A 15,106-nucleotide genomic window follows, 5' to 3' on the forward strand; every position below is an offset into this window, starting at 1 on the left:
AATGACATTTAAAAAAGGGGAGGGAAAGGATTTTTATAGAATAAAAAAAAAAATACAACTTTAAGGAGGCATTTTTAAGATCAACAGAGAAATTCATATATGGACTAGGTAGAAAATATTATACAATTATTGTTATAATGTGATAAAGGCATGACATTATTAAAAATATTGATCTGTTAGAGATGCATGCTGAAGTGTTCATAGATTTAAAAATATGATATCCAATTGTGACAGAATAGTTAGAAGCTAGGGAAATTCCTTGACAAGTAGAATAAGGGAAACTGAGAAAATAATTAAACACGGCCAAACAATTTAAGCAGTTTATAGTCAGTTAATGAATCACAAGATTTTATTCTCCCTAACCTAGGAGATTTAGGAGCAAGTAGTTTACACAGACTGGGCAGACTGACCTCGGTTCTGGTCCATCTTAAATGACATTCTTTAAAACTAACCAGAAAATAACCCTGACCCCTCTGTACCCATGTGTTGATGAGTCAGCATATTGAAGGACACACCTGGAAAACTAATGGAATTTTGTTAAGACCCTCCCCTGAGACCTCCCCTAGGATTCCCACTAGCCAGAGAGTTAAAAAGCCTCAAGACAAAGGACTCATAGTGCACCCTTGCTACAGCACGCCCATGTTCCCTTTCTCCTAAACTCTAGGGGTCCCCATAAGACTTGCAACCCAGGGAGCAGTGGGCAACAGCTGTCTCCAAGGCCCCCTTTTTCTCTGACTTTCCAGTGAGCTAACCGCAGCCCCGCCTTGGCTCACTTCTTTCCTATAACATTTCTCGGGAGCCAAAGCAGTGCCACCTAGTCTCTCTCCCATTGCTTTTTCTATCCTAGGCCCTTCCTTGTCCCACTGTCCCCAGGTTTAATAAACATACTCTCAAAACCACCTGGACTCACGTTGTGCAATCTTTCCTGCATGAAGTCAAAACCCCACACACTACCAGCTGGCCCGAGGCAGGCCCGCTCCGGGCCAGGTCCTCGTCCTGTAACACAATTATACTTTAAAACACTCAAGTAATATGATGTGTGCGAAGAATACATGGAACAAGATTAGCAAAAAAGTGATATGTATTCAAGTTGCATGATGAGACATGAGGATCATTATAATATTCTCTCCCCTTATGTTTGAACTTTCTATAATAAAATTATTTTAAAAGGTGAAAACAATTATAAATAAATAAAAGGGAAGCTTGTCCATTGGATTATCCCTGATCATTGAACTAGTGAACCATCACAAAGAAACTATTATTTCTAATGCTCAATAAATAAAGGAGCAGCAGATCTGTTTCTGTTTGCATGGAGTTAAGTATACAGCATGTCCAGTCACTTTGCATAGTAAAGAGTGAATGTGATGAAGGAATGTTTGCAAAATTTCAAATTCCTTATGGTTTATATGGTCAAGGTCAGTATTGTTACATTTGTCCAAAGTTCCTAATTCTCAACTTTTTGGTAACTGTAATTTGTTTGCTTTAAAGTGATTATATTATGTAAAATCTAGTCTAGATATTTAATTAACAATATTACTCTCTCACCTGATTTTAAAGTACAACTGAGACTTCTCTATGAGAAGCAAGGGGCTGCAGGACAAATCAGATTCATCTTCAACATTCTGGCCATATATGAGTAAATGCCAGATCTGATCTACAGTAGTTCAAGTTACAGGATTAGATATCAGAAGTTCATGGAAAAGCTCTTTAGCAATCATCCTAGCAGTGGAGCAAAATATAAACCTCAGACTGTTCAGAAGCCACATTATCTCTTTTTAAAAAATGTTATTCTTTATAAAGGTCTTATTTGCAAATGATTTTTCTGAACAAGACTTGAAGGTGCCCACATCCTCCAAATTACATTTTAATGGGATTTTAAAATTTTTGAAAGAAATGTTAAACTTGATAATACATATGAGAACTCTGATCTTTTTGTCTGAAATACTACAATTTTTAAAAAATGTAATACATTTTCTTTTCTTTCTAAAGGTAGCTTCTCATGAAGAAACACCCAGAAAGTCATAGTGTTATTTTCCACCAGAAGAAAGTAAAGACACTGAGGGAGGGGGAAATTAATCCACATAAGCTATATTACAGAGATTTCAACCAGGCATGTCAGTGCTTTTTTTCCTTATGTAATTTAAGTTATGCACTCAGGAACTGTAGGCAATAAAGTTAATTATTTCTGTAGTATGTGCAGAATACACATTACCTTTTGATGTAAGGAATTGTGCTATGGGTAATAACAGTTATGAAGAGGGTTTGTAATTCTGGCATTCGATTCAGCTGAGGATGTAGAAGAATGGGGCCTGCCTCCAGATTTATGTTTCATGGAACACCTGTTACCTTTACCGCTCCCGCCCAGGCTGAGCCAAGCATCTTACCGACTACGGCCTCGGTGTACTTCCCTTCCTCGGGAAGAGGGAAGTACTGGTTTGGTGATAAATTGCTGCCGTATCCCAGGAGAAAACCTTCCAGTTTTACGTTAGGATCTGGACGCAGGAACTTCAAGAGGATAGAGTCACTTGTGGTATTGATGTGAACTTTCAGGCTCGGCCTTTTACCTAAAAATGGGAATGAAAAAAGAGGTGGCTGTTACTTTACCTCATGAGCATCCCAGGATGATTCTGGAGCAAAGGTTATTTGTTATGGGAAAGCATGTTATCTACTTAGTTACTCAATTTCACAACACACCCACAGGAATAGAGAAAATACAGGTAATTTTCAGATCACAGAAAACAGGCTTTGTAACACATAAAGCAGTCCAGAATACAAAGTAAAATTATAGGGTTTAATATTTGGTAATTTGTCCTTGAGCAGGTAGATAGGATTTCAGGCTGCTTTGACTATCCAAAATTGGTCAGAATCTTTGTTCTGGGAATGGTGACAAGATCTGTGATTGGTAAATTAAATGACTACACATTGAGAATCCCCAGCTTCCTCTGTGCTGCTCTTTGGTTGCACTCCACAGGACCAGTGATTAATAGAATTGGAGAGGGAGGGAAGCAGGGGGAGTTTGGCTTAGGGGTAACTGGGATGGCAGAATAGGGAATTCCCAAAGACAAATGTGGAGGAGAAAAATGCCTACTTCTATTCGGAGCTCACTGGGACAGTGAGACAATTACATGGAGATACCCAACAGTAAGCTGAATGTCTAAGTGTGATACTCAGCAGTGGGGTATAGATCCAGCTGGATGTCCTTCATTTCTAAATGATCATTGGATGAACTCTTTCAGAAAGACAATACAGAGTGAGGAAAGAAAACTTAATAAGTTTTTAAAGTGTTTAAAAATTTTATTTATTTTATTAACTTTAGAGAGAGAGGGAGGGAAGGAGGGATAGAGAGAGACAGAGACAGAGAGAGACACTGATATGTTGTTCCACTTATTTATGCATTCATTGGTTGGTTCTTGTATGTGCCCTGATCAAGAATCTAACCTGCAACCCTGGCATGTTGGGACAACTCTCTAACCAATGGAGCTACCTGCTAGGGCTGGCTTTTTTTTTTTTTTTTCTTTCAAATATGCAAACAACAGGGGAAAATAATCACAACCACCAGAGGTCTTGACCAAGCAGTGAGAAAACAATATTGTTCTTTGTCTTTGGGGCCAGGAGGAACTGAGTTCAAATTCCAGATCTGCTACATGCTTACGAGTGTGGCCCCTGACTACTCACCCAACAGGCTGAACCTTGATTTCCCTTTCCTAATTCATAAATTATGGGTAATGGATAACAATGTCTACTTTAACAGGATGTTTACGAAGATTAGTGCAAATGGCACCATCTCAAAACTGGCACATAGTAGTTATTCAATAATTGGTTACTTGATTAGATCCATTCATAACCCTTTAGCCACAATTCAGAAATCCAAAATTAGTCTGTAAGGTTTTGTCACTTCACATCAAACTAATTTGGTAACAGACTGATCTGAACTGTCATAAGGCCTCTTAGTCCTTCATAATCTCATTGAATAGTCAATGTGACAATTCACACGTTTAATTGTAGAAATATTAATGTGTTTAATTAAGGGGTGTTGGTCAAGACCCCACTGAAGACATTACTTAGTGTATGGTCTAGGCATCCTAATACATTTTAAAAATCCAAAGATTTTTCTGAATTCAAAAACATCTGGCTCAAAAGTTTTAGATAAAAGATTAGGAAACTTAATTATTTTATTACACAGGGATTTCATGTTTTTGAAATATTTTACCTATTCAGAAAATTGCATTTACTAATTTAATATCTCACATTCCATTATTCATTAATAAAAGACTCATATATATACCAGTCAGCACCTCTGAACAGCATGAGCCTCCCACAGTCATCATGCTAAATGTCTACTATTCCAGTCAAAATCAACCTGGACCACCTCAGTATAGCTACATAAAAGGATTCCATTAAGCCTTTGAAAAAATAAAAACAGCCCCTTCTTAGATACCAGGTTGTGGGAGCCACTCTCTTACCTCAGCAGCCAGTACTACTATTTCTAGATATGTGCATAGTACTTTGTACTTCCCAAAAACTTGATATAATTTCTATGAACTTCTTGATTCTCAGATAGCCATTCCTACATTTGTAGCAAAATTGATACCCAGAGATATTGGGTAACTTATCTAAAGTTTGAGGAAGACTTGTCTAGTCCAGTTCATCTAGTCCAATTCTCTTGTAGCACAAAAAGCTAAACTGAGAGCAGCTATATCTCTGTCACTCTGTGAGTCAAGTTTTGACCCTGAGATCCAGGTTCTCACTAGGCTGGACTTCTCTTGTTTTTATTGGGACCTTTGTTACTACCCAATAGAGTAAGGAGTAGCCAACCCCCAAACCATAGCACTTAAGTTGATGTTAACTTCTGATGTTTTGTCCTAACTTGATTAGATTTTGATGAGGTGACTTGTACTTCAGATATAACAAATTTTGTCCAAGCCAGTTTTTCCCTTCTTAGTTGTGTGCCTAAATTAACCCTGGAGTTGCTCCATCCTGCTCAGTAGATGGAACAAATATAAGTCAAGCACATATTCTGCTACTTTAGAAAGTTATCAGGTCTCACAATAAATCAAAACACAGCCAGCCTGTTTCCAACACCTTGTAAGGAGTCTTAGTGTACTTGAGCTGCACGCATGTTTGACTAAGAGCCAAGAGTCACGGCATCATCACATTAGACCTCTGCTCATAAATTCTGGCGTGCTGTACCACATTACTACTCCCCTTTGCAAGTGGAAATGATGGCTATGCCACATGAGAAAAAGGCAGGCTGTAAAGAGAATCACTGAGCAACAGAAATGGAAGTGTTCTCACTTCCTCTGCACAGGAATTTTCATGAATCCAATCTTTTCCCCTTTTCCTAATAACCTATGGCAAAAAATACATTATGGTCATGTAACTTTTTAAATGAATTGGCAGTTAGCTTCCCTACTTGATCCAAAATTCCAATTCATACTACTGTCTAGAGCTAAACTTTAAAAAGTCCTAAAAAAGAGAAACATACACCAACAAATCTTACCTCAAAACAACAGCATCATCAACTTAATATTTTGAGACTATCATCCCAGTTCCTTATTTGGACTGAGGCACTGAAATCCCTTCATTATCTAGTCACACATGACTTCTTCTCTTATAACTTCTCAACTTATCTTACTTTCTTTTGGAACAGTATAATTTTCTCAAATTCTGCAGTGCTCACTAGGCCCTGGCCCTACACCTATGCTCACATTGTCACCCGGTATGGTTACCACTTAGGTTGGCGTCTCTCCACCCCTTTGCTCATCCAGTTATTACTTTTTTAATCAGCAAAAAGATTAAGCATTTTTTCCCTTCTAAGTATTTGCAGTATCATTAAACTTTATACTCTTGGACAATTTTCCCAATATTTTAGGGCATATCTGTGCATCCTATAATAATGTTTAATCTTTGATAAATTTAATCTTCATTCTGAGTAATTCTAGTTTAATGGTTTGAAACACTAGATCATGTAATGACAGTTATCTTTCAACAGTTATTATGAAGACCTCTGGTGAATGACTTGGAGATTATAGGAAAATAATACAACAAGACACCAACGTAACTAGGAAAACATTTATAAGTAAAACGGCATATATGTCATTCAGAAAACCCCAGAAGTACAGAGAAACAAGAGTATTGGACAGACATTTATTTGTCCTATATGGTAAACAAAGCACATGACAACGAGGAGTGAGAGAAAATAAAGAATGTAAACATTTCAGGAAAGCAACAATAGTACCGCTGAGAAAAAAGACTGCATATTGGCAAAGTGGAATATTGGATCTATGACAATTGTTTCTAATCCTCTATTTCCAACACCCCAGGGTATCCCTAAATATTTCAAAGGGTATTGTGAAATTCTGTAAGAAAGAAAAAAAGAGCCTTTCAATACAACATTAGAATTAATCCCCTTTTAGTTTTCAAAAGGAATACATGCCCTGTGGCATTAAAAAACAGTGAGGAAGGTAGAGAGGTTAGAAAATCAGACTAAAGGCAGACCCTACAAGTTTATGGCATTCTCTGCATCAACTCGAGGAAGCAGGTTGCTGTAGCTGTAGGCACAGGTGCTGAGCAGACATTTAATGTTGAGCCCAGAGTTCTGAGTAGTTCTGGTCAGACTCCATAAAGCTCTGCAAAGACCCACAGCACAAATAAAATGGTACTTAAACCAGCTCAGCTCCCATGGACATCCAGGCATGATCTGTGAGAAAGGAATTACCATGATAGCCCTTTCAGTAGGAGGAATTCTTTCATGTGCAATCTCTCTGAAAATTTTCTTATATGTTCCAAAATATTTCAGAATGTGGTCTAAATTATCGATATGAAGTTGGCCAAGTTGATAAAATCACTTTAAGAGAAAAACTGCAAAATACTAAAGCTCTCTTATAAAAGTAAAAAATAACTATTAGTAGAGCAGCAATAATAAGCATATACGCCCTCAATGCTGTAAAACACTAAGGAAGAAATTAGAAATACTCTAAATAGCAAGTTTTGGAATAAGCCAGATCAGCATTAATTTTTATAAGATATTAAGTAAAAGAATAGGTAGTAATACTGATGTCCACAAAATAATAATAACTAGGTTGTTTCAGGATTTAAAAAATAGACATGATTCTTACTCATAGTGTGTTTCTCTTTTTTTGCACACCTTTTATTTATACTGCCAATCTCTAGACTTGTTCAGTCACCTATGTGGTTATACAAAATCAAATTTTCTAATATATCAAAATAATTAAATTAATCCCCATCAGTTCAGATATGACATATGAAACATAGATTTTAAAAACTGATAAATTTGATCAAAATTTTAATTCAATTCATATGATGAATCAAGGATCTAAATAAGACCAATAAAGGAAAAGAGATTTTAGGCATTTAGGAAATGGTGAATTAAGAACACACACAATGCAATATAGAGATAATATATTATAAAATTATATACGTGAAACCTATATGATCTTATTAAGCAATGTCACCCCAATAAATTTAATAAAATTAAAACTATGTACCCACAAAAAAGAGCACACAGTTTTAGGGGTGAACAGAAGGCATCCCTACTTGTGTTTTTAAAACACAAATCTGAAACATTAAAAAAATCCTGATTAAACTAATTTAGATACATACAAAGCAAGATTTTTATAAATCTAAAGAAAAATGGTATTTTTAAAAAAAATTGTGGTAAAGGTCCCATAGGCCACATGAACAGCTGCCAGAGCCAGGGAATGGGGGCCTTTAAATAAACTCAGAACTTGACTTTACACAAACATGATCAGTGTTAGCAAAAAGCTCCACATACAGTGTCCCATGACCTCCTCTCCAGCACAAGCAGAGCAGCAGGCTCCCTCTCCAGTGCCTGTGGAGAGTCTGCCAGCTGGAGGACCTGTTCCCACAGCAACATGTGCTTAGAGTTCAGGAAATAAAAAATCCCAGCTCACCTGGGGTGCTCCCCTCCTAAAGCCACGCCCGATAATTCCCATAGAGCCATAACCCCGGGAGTCAACTAAATTTTCATTAGAACATTATAGTCACCAAATACCCAGAGTATATTTGCTAATGGATTTAGAAAGAAATGCTACTTTGCCAAAAACCTGAGGGGAAAATGTTTTCTTCCTAATGGGGCACTTGATATGTTTGCCCAACTGTTTGACTAAGTGAGTTCCAATTCCGCTAAAACAACCAGCTTCCATCTTGGTCAGAATTTCCAGTGCCCTGACTCCTCAGGCTGATATTTCACCGGCTGGTGACTTTGGATGACTGAAGAGACCCACTGAACCTGGCAATGTTGACATTTTCAGGACCACTTGGCAAGAGCAGTAACTTCATTAACTGCTTTGTGACCCCACCACAGCCAAGCAGGAAAATTAGTTTTCATAGACTGCCTTCTATGTCAACAGCCTCTCATGCTTAAGGAGAAATCTTATCCTGAAACATACACAGCTGTCATATGCACATACACCCTTGATCTAATTCTCCCCAAATTATTCTTTAAAGTCTGGAGCAAGCTGGGCATTTTTTTTTGAGAGAGGAGGGCAGTTGAGAGGGGAACCACATGCAATCAGTGACCATAACAGAAGATGGTTAACTTCAAACAACAGAATCTAAATAAAATTTATATTTGCTTTTGGGAACTTCTATTTTTACTCATCTGCTTTTCATTTTACCCATGCATTCACTATTAGGTACTAACAATTAGTGATAGCAATTCAAATACACCTGTCTGATCACGAAGGTTTTGCATTCTAGTAGTGAATTAGGCAGATGAGTAAGTCAGCTATTTCAGTGCAGCAAGATTAGTGCAATTAGTACAATGTGGCTACAACTGAGGGGCTCTAGCTCTAATAGAAGAGGTGGAAAGAAAGGGTGTACAAAAAAGTATCTCTCTAGTTTTGTTAAACTAGTCACAAAAATAATTTTCATTCCACAAGGATATGCCAAGTGCAGGTAGGAAAGTAGATCTCAAAGTCTATGTTGTAATACTCTTTCTATACTGGTTTAGACAACTGGTATATTCTTAGTAATTTTTTTTTTTTTAATAGATGTAAAAGAAAAAGAACTTGAACAGGCTAAGGGATTTAACAAAACCCATTTCCCTTCTTTGTTCTTCGTCTGCTTGATTTGCATGAAAATCCTGGGGTTGGTTTGCTTACATTCTGCTGTTTAAAGTAAGGAGTTGTGGCGATAGGTTCTACTTGTGGAGGGTGGGAGAGCATCGCCTAGAGGGTCAGTCCTTAAAGAGCGTTCCAGTTAGAGCATCAGCTTCACCTGGAAAACTGCTGTACTTACAAATTCTCAGACCCCACTCCAAACCTTTTGAATCAGAAACCTGGGGTAGTAGCAGTAATCTGTATTTTAACAAGTAGAGTAATTCAGATGTATACCCAAGTTTGAGTACCATTACTCTGTGCAAATTCAGTGCATCAAAAATAAAAGTAATGGGCCCAATATCTTTTAAAAGAGATTGACAGGAAAAAAAGGACCTCACCTACAATACTGTTAGATTTCCTATCATGATCATTTTAGATTTATTCTGTGAACACACTCTATGAATTAGGGTTTTCTAGAATTATAATTTCTGGAGACACATAAAATAAAATGTGATGACTGTTAGGAAATTCCTCTGACTTCTAGCACTAGTTGTGTGTCTTTAAATCTAACCAAACTTTTTAGAGACTTAGGAGATGAGTTAACATTTTATCTTAAAAAATTTCAAACATACAGAAGAGCTGAAAGAATTGTGCAGTGCACATCCACAGAGCTACCACCAAGTGTCAATGCCTAATATCTTACTAAACTTGTTTTATCACATATTTATCCATCTCTCTATCCCTCTATCCATCCATCAACCCATCTTATTTTTTAATAAGTTTCAAAGTTGCACTTCAATATTCTTCACTCCCAAACACTTCAGCATGCATATCATTAACTAGAGTTAAATATTTATATTTTCCTTTGAGATGAAATTTATATATCATGAAATACATCATTCTTAACTATACATTGCTTTTCCCCCTAGATTCACATATCCGTGAACCCAAAACTCTATCAAAATTTAGAAAATTATCATCAATCTAGAAAGTTTCCTCATGCCTCTTCTCAGTCCCTTCCCATACAGCAAAAACTATTGTTCTGATTTTCACTAGATTAGTTTTGCCTGTTCTAGACTTCAATTAAACAGAATAGCACAATATGTACTCTTTTATGTAAAACTGCTTGCACTCAACATAATGTTTTGGAGATTTATCAATTTTGTTGCATGAATAATCGTTTTTCGTTATTTTCACTGCGTAGTATTCAGAGAATTACTAAAACCAACATTTTTACATCTTCCAGTGTCTTCACAAAATAGTAACCTCTCTTGATTTACTAATATAAAAAAAAAAAAGCTGATTATTTTGTAATAAAATCTTCTCTGAATACAAGGGAGAATTTATATATATATTCCAGATTACCTATTTATGTTATGCTATTTACCAGGCAAACAAAACTATGAACTCTTCTATTTACAATAAATCTTTAATTATAAGACTTAAATAAATGTTTAATAGTAAATACTGACAAAACTATATCATGGTTTCATCTTCACTGGTAAAGTATCTGCTATTTTTCCCTCTCACTCCCAGCTAATGGAACACCAGGCACAAATAAGCCTCTTTTGACAACAAAGTGTGATATTGTCCTTCTTATCTAAGAGTGATTTTCACTAAGAAGAAAGTGGGTAAGTTTAAGAAAAAAAATGCTTATCCTGACAACCTCAAAATGATAGGTTATCAAAAACTAAAAAAGCTGTCATTCTGGTTAATATGTCTCTATTTAATTAATTTCCCAAAGGGACCAATACTTCTTTTTCTTTTTTTCTCTCAATAACTCCAATTTGGACAACACAGTAAATTCCATTGACCAAGTAAAACTCAAATGTAATCAAAGTGCTTTTTTATAGGATGAAACAGAAAATGTACAATTTTCACCAGCACTAGAAGAAATCCTGCACAGACAAGATTAAGTCTTCCCATTGTGAAAACATTGCTTCAGGGAGCAAATTGGAAATACTCAATAAAAATAAAAATGTTTCCATCTTGTAAAAAATCTGTCAACCATTAACAATACTTTCTTAAGTAAATCTGGCTTTTATTTATTTACTTATTTTGCAAAGTCTCACAAATAAAGACATGACATGGAGCTGAAACAATGGTTTCATCCACCATCACTGTTTAGACATTTGGAATCTTCATGAATTGTTTGTAATTTATTTCATTAATAAATACCCAGCGCTGATGGCATACAGCTGTTTATTTTGAGCTTTCACAGCATCAAAAAGCCCTAGAAGATCCCTGGAAGGTGTGGCTCAGTTGGTTGAGCACCCTCCCATGCACCAAACTTGGATTCCTGGTCAGGGTTCGGTCCCCGGGGCTCCCAGTTGGGGTGCATGGGGGAGGCAACCGATCAATGTTTCACTCTCTTCCACTCTCTCTCAAATTAATAAAAACATATATTTTTTTAAAAGCCCTGGAGAAAAAAGACTAAACCACACTGAGAGTGTGATCATGTGGCCTCAGGTGCTAAGGCACAGTAGATCACTTGCTAACAACCCCATAGTGGGGCATCCCATTTTAATACATTGTGGAAGGACCAGAAGGGTTTCTGGCATCAACTTTGCCTTTCACTGTGTTTGGCCTGGGTCACCTGTCCTCTCAAAGGCTCTTTTCCCTACTCTGTAGGATGAATTGTAGAACCCCAAATACATTCTCAATCTGAAGACTAACGCGTCACCTAGACAAAATGCCATCTTCCTATAAAAATGCAGGAAAATAAATCAGAAAGTAAGTTTGTTTCTAGAAACGCTAGCCTAATAATTTCCAGATATTTATTTTTCACAGAAATCCCAAATGACACCTCAAATGTGAAAAAGACAACAAATATTTTCATAGAGGTATGGAAAGAATGTGACTGTCATATAATTTTTAACAGCTTTCATGGGGTATAATCACACACCATAAAATTCACCCACTGTAAGTATACAGTTCGATAATTTTTAGCAAACTTCTAGAATTTACTAAATACACCACACTCCAGTTTGAGTACATTTTCATTCCTCTAAAACATTCCCCTGTCCCCATTTGTAGTCAGTTCCTGCTCCCACCCTTAGCGCCAGGCAACCACGGGTCTACTTTCTGCTTTTCTCATAGTTTAATATAAATGAACTCGTATAACACATAGCCATTTGTGTCTGGCTTCTCTCACTTAGCATAATATTTGTAGAATTCATCCATCCCTGTTGTATCACTAGTTTTTTTCCTTTCATTTTATGGATCATATTTTGTTTATCTACTTCCTCAGCTGATGGATGTTTGCAGTTTCCAGTTTTGAGTTATTATGAAAAATGCTATTATAAATAATGCTACAAAGTCTTTGTGTAGGCATCTATTTTATTTTTTCATAGGTAAATACCTAGGTATAAAATATCTAGGTAATATGGTAAATTCATGTTTAACTTTCTAAGAAACTGCCAAACTTTTCAATTTTTATACTAATGTTTAAGATTATGAATATTACTCTTGCTTGAGGACATCAAATTGTGATCATCCCAAAGATGAGCTACAATGTTTTGCCACTACCACTAATATATATTGTATAATAAAATTAATAATTTTGAACCCTGGAATTTCTATCTTTAGTCATTAATGAAGACAAGCCCACTTAACCTGTTACAAGAATTATTTTAAAGTAACTACAATTTATTCAGGATGCAAGAAATAAGCTTTTTGCCAAACAGTACAATAATCATTGACATTCTTAGCAATGATTATGATACAGGATAAATTACTAAGTTGTCTTCTCAATTTCTAGTCATTTCAGTTTAAAAAATACTTTATCCTTTAACAGTTATGTTAATATTTATTCAACTGAGAATTGGCCAGTTCTGGAGAGATTAACTTTATTATTACTTATACTTAATGTTAAAGTGAAATTTGATGTAGACTTTGACCTTGTTGGATTGCCTTAGTTGGATTCTTCTATGTAAATAAACAGCTATCCATAGTAGCTTGGGCTTTATCAAACAGAATTAAAACATTTTGAATGCCTAAAATGTTTTTTAACATTAATAAAATATTGAAATTCCTGTCATGCACATATCTCCTATATATATGTCTCATTATTAACTTCTCAGATGGTTGTAATTAATGTAGCATTTAAACTTTCCTAAGAAAAGAAAACCCAAATGGGTTGATATCATTGCCTACTGGTCTGACATTAAAATTTCCCTGCTTGCATGGTAGATGTGATTCAAGCTTAAAACTAGGTCCTTAAAATGAAATTTTACAACATTTATAAAATGTTTGCAAAATCTAACTAAATAAACTATTTGGGGGAAAATATCTTTTTGACTTAAAATTGCAGAAATAAGAAGGAAGTAGTCCTCATAACTCTTTTTTATGTGACAAAGTTAGTCCCCCCCCCCCCTTTTCTTATATTTAGAACTTAGGAGCTGTGATGAATTGACCCCACTCCATTCCAAATTCTAAAGTAGGAAATGAAGAAACAAAATCGTCTTTGAGTATTGCAAGTACTATTCATGGGAAATTGTATCTTAGACACTGGAAATGTGAGTAATTCAATTTCCACTGGTCACACCATTCCCCAGTGTGGGAGGAATCATTTTAAGCTGTAAGGGAAGCAGGGGAAGAGAGGACAGAAGAGGTGACAAGGAATCAAAGACACTTAAAGTTGAAACAGTGCCCGGCCAGCATGGCTCAGTGGTTGAGGGTCGACTCACAAACCAGGATATCATGGTTCTTCTATTCCTGGTCAGGGCACATGCCCGGGTTGTGGGCTCGATCCCCAGTAGGGGGCGTGCAGGAGGCAGCAGATCAATGACTCTCATCATTGATGTTTCTATCTCTCTCCCTCTCCCTTCCTCTCTCTGAAATCAATTAAAAAACATATTTTTTAAAAAAGTTGAAATAGTAAACTGTTAGGTAACAGAAGCTATCATAAAGCTGAGAAAAAATGATAAATTATACAGGACAAGGCAGCAAATAACAGAAATAGACACAAGGGAATACTTGAGTAAAAGTCTGAGGTTCCATTGCTGCAGTGCCCAGACCTTCCATAGCACCACAGCTGCTGTGACCTGAGGAGGTGACAAATCTTAGGGATGGGTAGGAATTAGTCAGCAAAAGTGTCAGTGTGCATAGGGGTGAGGCAATGGCAGGAACAGCATTCCCAGGTGGCTGGAATAGCATGAGCAACAGCGCTGAGAGAAGAAGTAGCTGGCTTCAGAAGACTGATGGGGCCCCTGTAGACTGTGTTAAAAGATCTGTCATTGTGTCAAAAGCAAAGCTAAATTACTTTCCTCTGCTAACTACACCTGCGTGTCCGAGGAATGAATAAAATAAAATTTAAATCTTCTACAGTTATAAAGTATATCCACATGGAGGAATCTTGCCTCCCATGCCCTCAGCAAAAAGTAGCTCAAATAAAATGCTCAGAGCCAAGACTCTTTTTTTGTAGAAAAAAAATGCTATTTTTAAATAAACAACCACCAAAGATATTTCACAAATAGACTACAGTTTAAGTGGAATTCAAAGAGTACAGGCCCTCCTGCAAGCATCATGTGCTATTAAAATCAATTGTTATTATAACCAAGACAGCCAGCTTTATTTGTGAAACGAGAATAAAAAGGCTTACTTTTCTTTAGAAAAGCAATTGTTATTAATTCCATTCTTTTTTTTTTTAAATTTATTTTTAATCCTCACCCAAGGGTATTTTTTCCAGTGCTTTTCATAAAGAGTGTAAGGGAGAGAGAGAGAAACATCGATGTGAGAGAGACACATCAATTGGTTGCCTGGGATTGAGCCTGCAACTGAGGTTCATGCCTTTGGCTGAAATCAAACCCAGGACCTTTCAGTCCACAGGCCGATGCTCTAACCACTGAGCAAAACTGGCTAGGGCATTAATTTCATTCTTTAGCCGAAAGTTAAAAGAAAGTAAAGCTATGGGCTCTAATTGACTCTACTAGCAAGGACAGCCTGAGAATTATGCTGCTTATATTTTATAATCTGTCTACCCCAAATTACTCCTTTATTGCCTTGTGTAGCCCAGGCTGGTA

At 36.4% G+C, this 15,106-nt stretch overlaps 1 protein-coding gene across 24 annotated transcripts in view; it reads right to left on the reverse strand.

Moving 5' to 3' along the window:
• ABI3BP (ABI family member 3 binding protein) overlaps positions 1-15,106 on the reverse strand; it is a 213,298-nt gene that overhangs the window by 157,838 nt on the left and 40,354 nt on the right. For all 24 annotated transcript variants that reach the window (XM_081137863.1, XM_081137873.1, XM_081137874.1 and 21 more), the window contains exon 2: positions 2,385-2,564. In XM_081137863.1, coding sequence (XP_080993989.1) covers positions 2,385-2,564 — 180 coding nt within the window. The remainder of the gene's footprint in view (positions 1-2,384; positions 2,565-15,106) is intronic.

This window comes from Miniopterus schreibersii (assembly GCF_964146895.1).
Source record: "Miniopterus schreibersii genome assembly, chromosome: 5".
NCBI classification, from domain to species: Eukaryota; Metazoa; Chordata; class Mammalia; order Chiroptera; family Miniopteridae; genus Miniopterus; species Miniopterus schreibersii.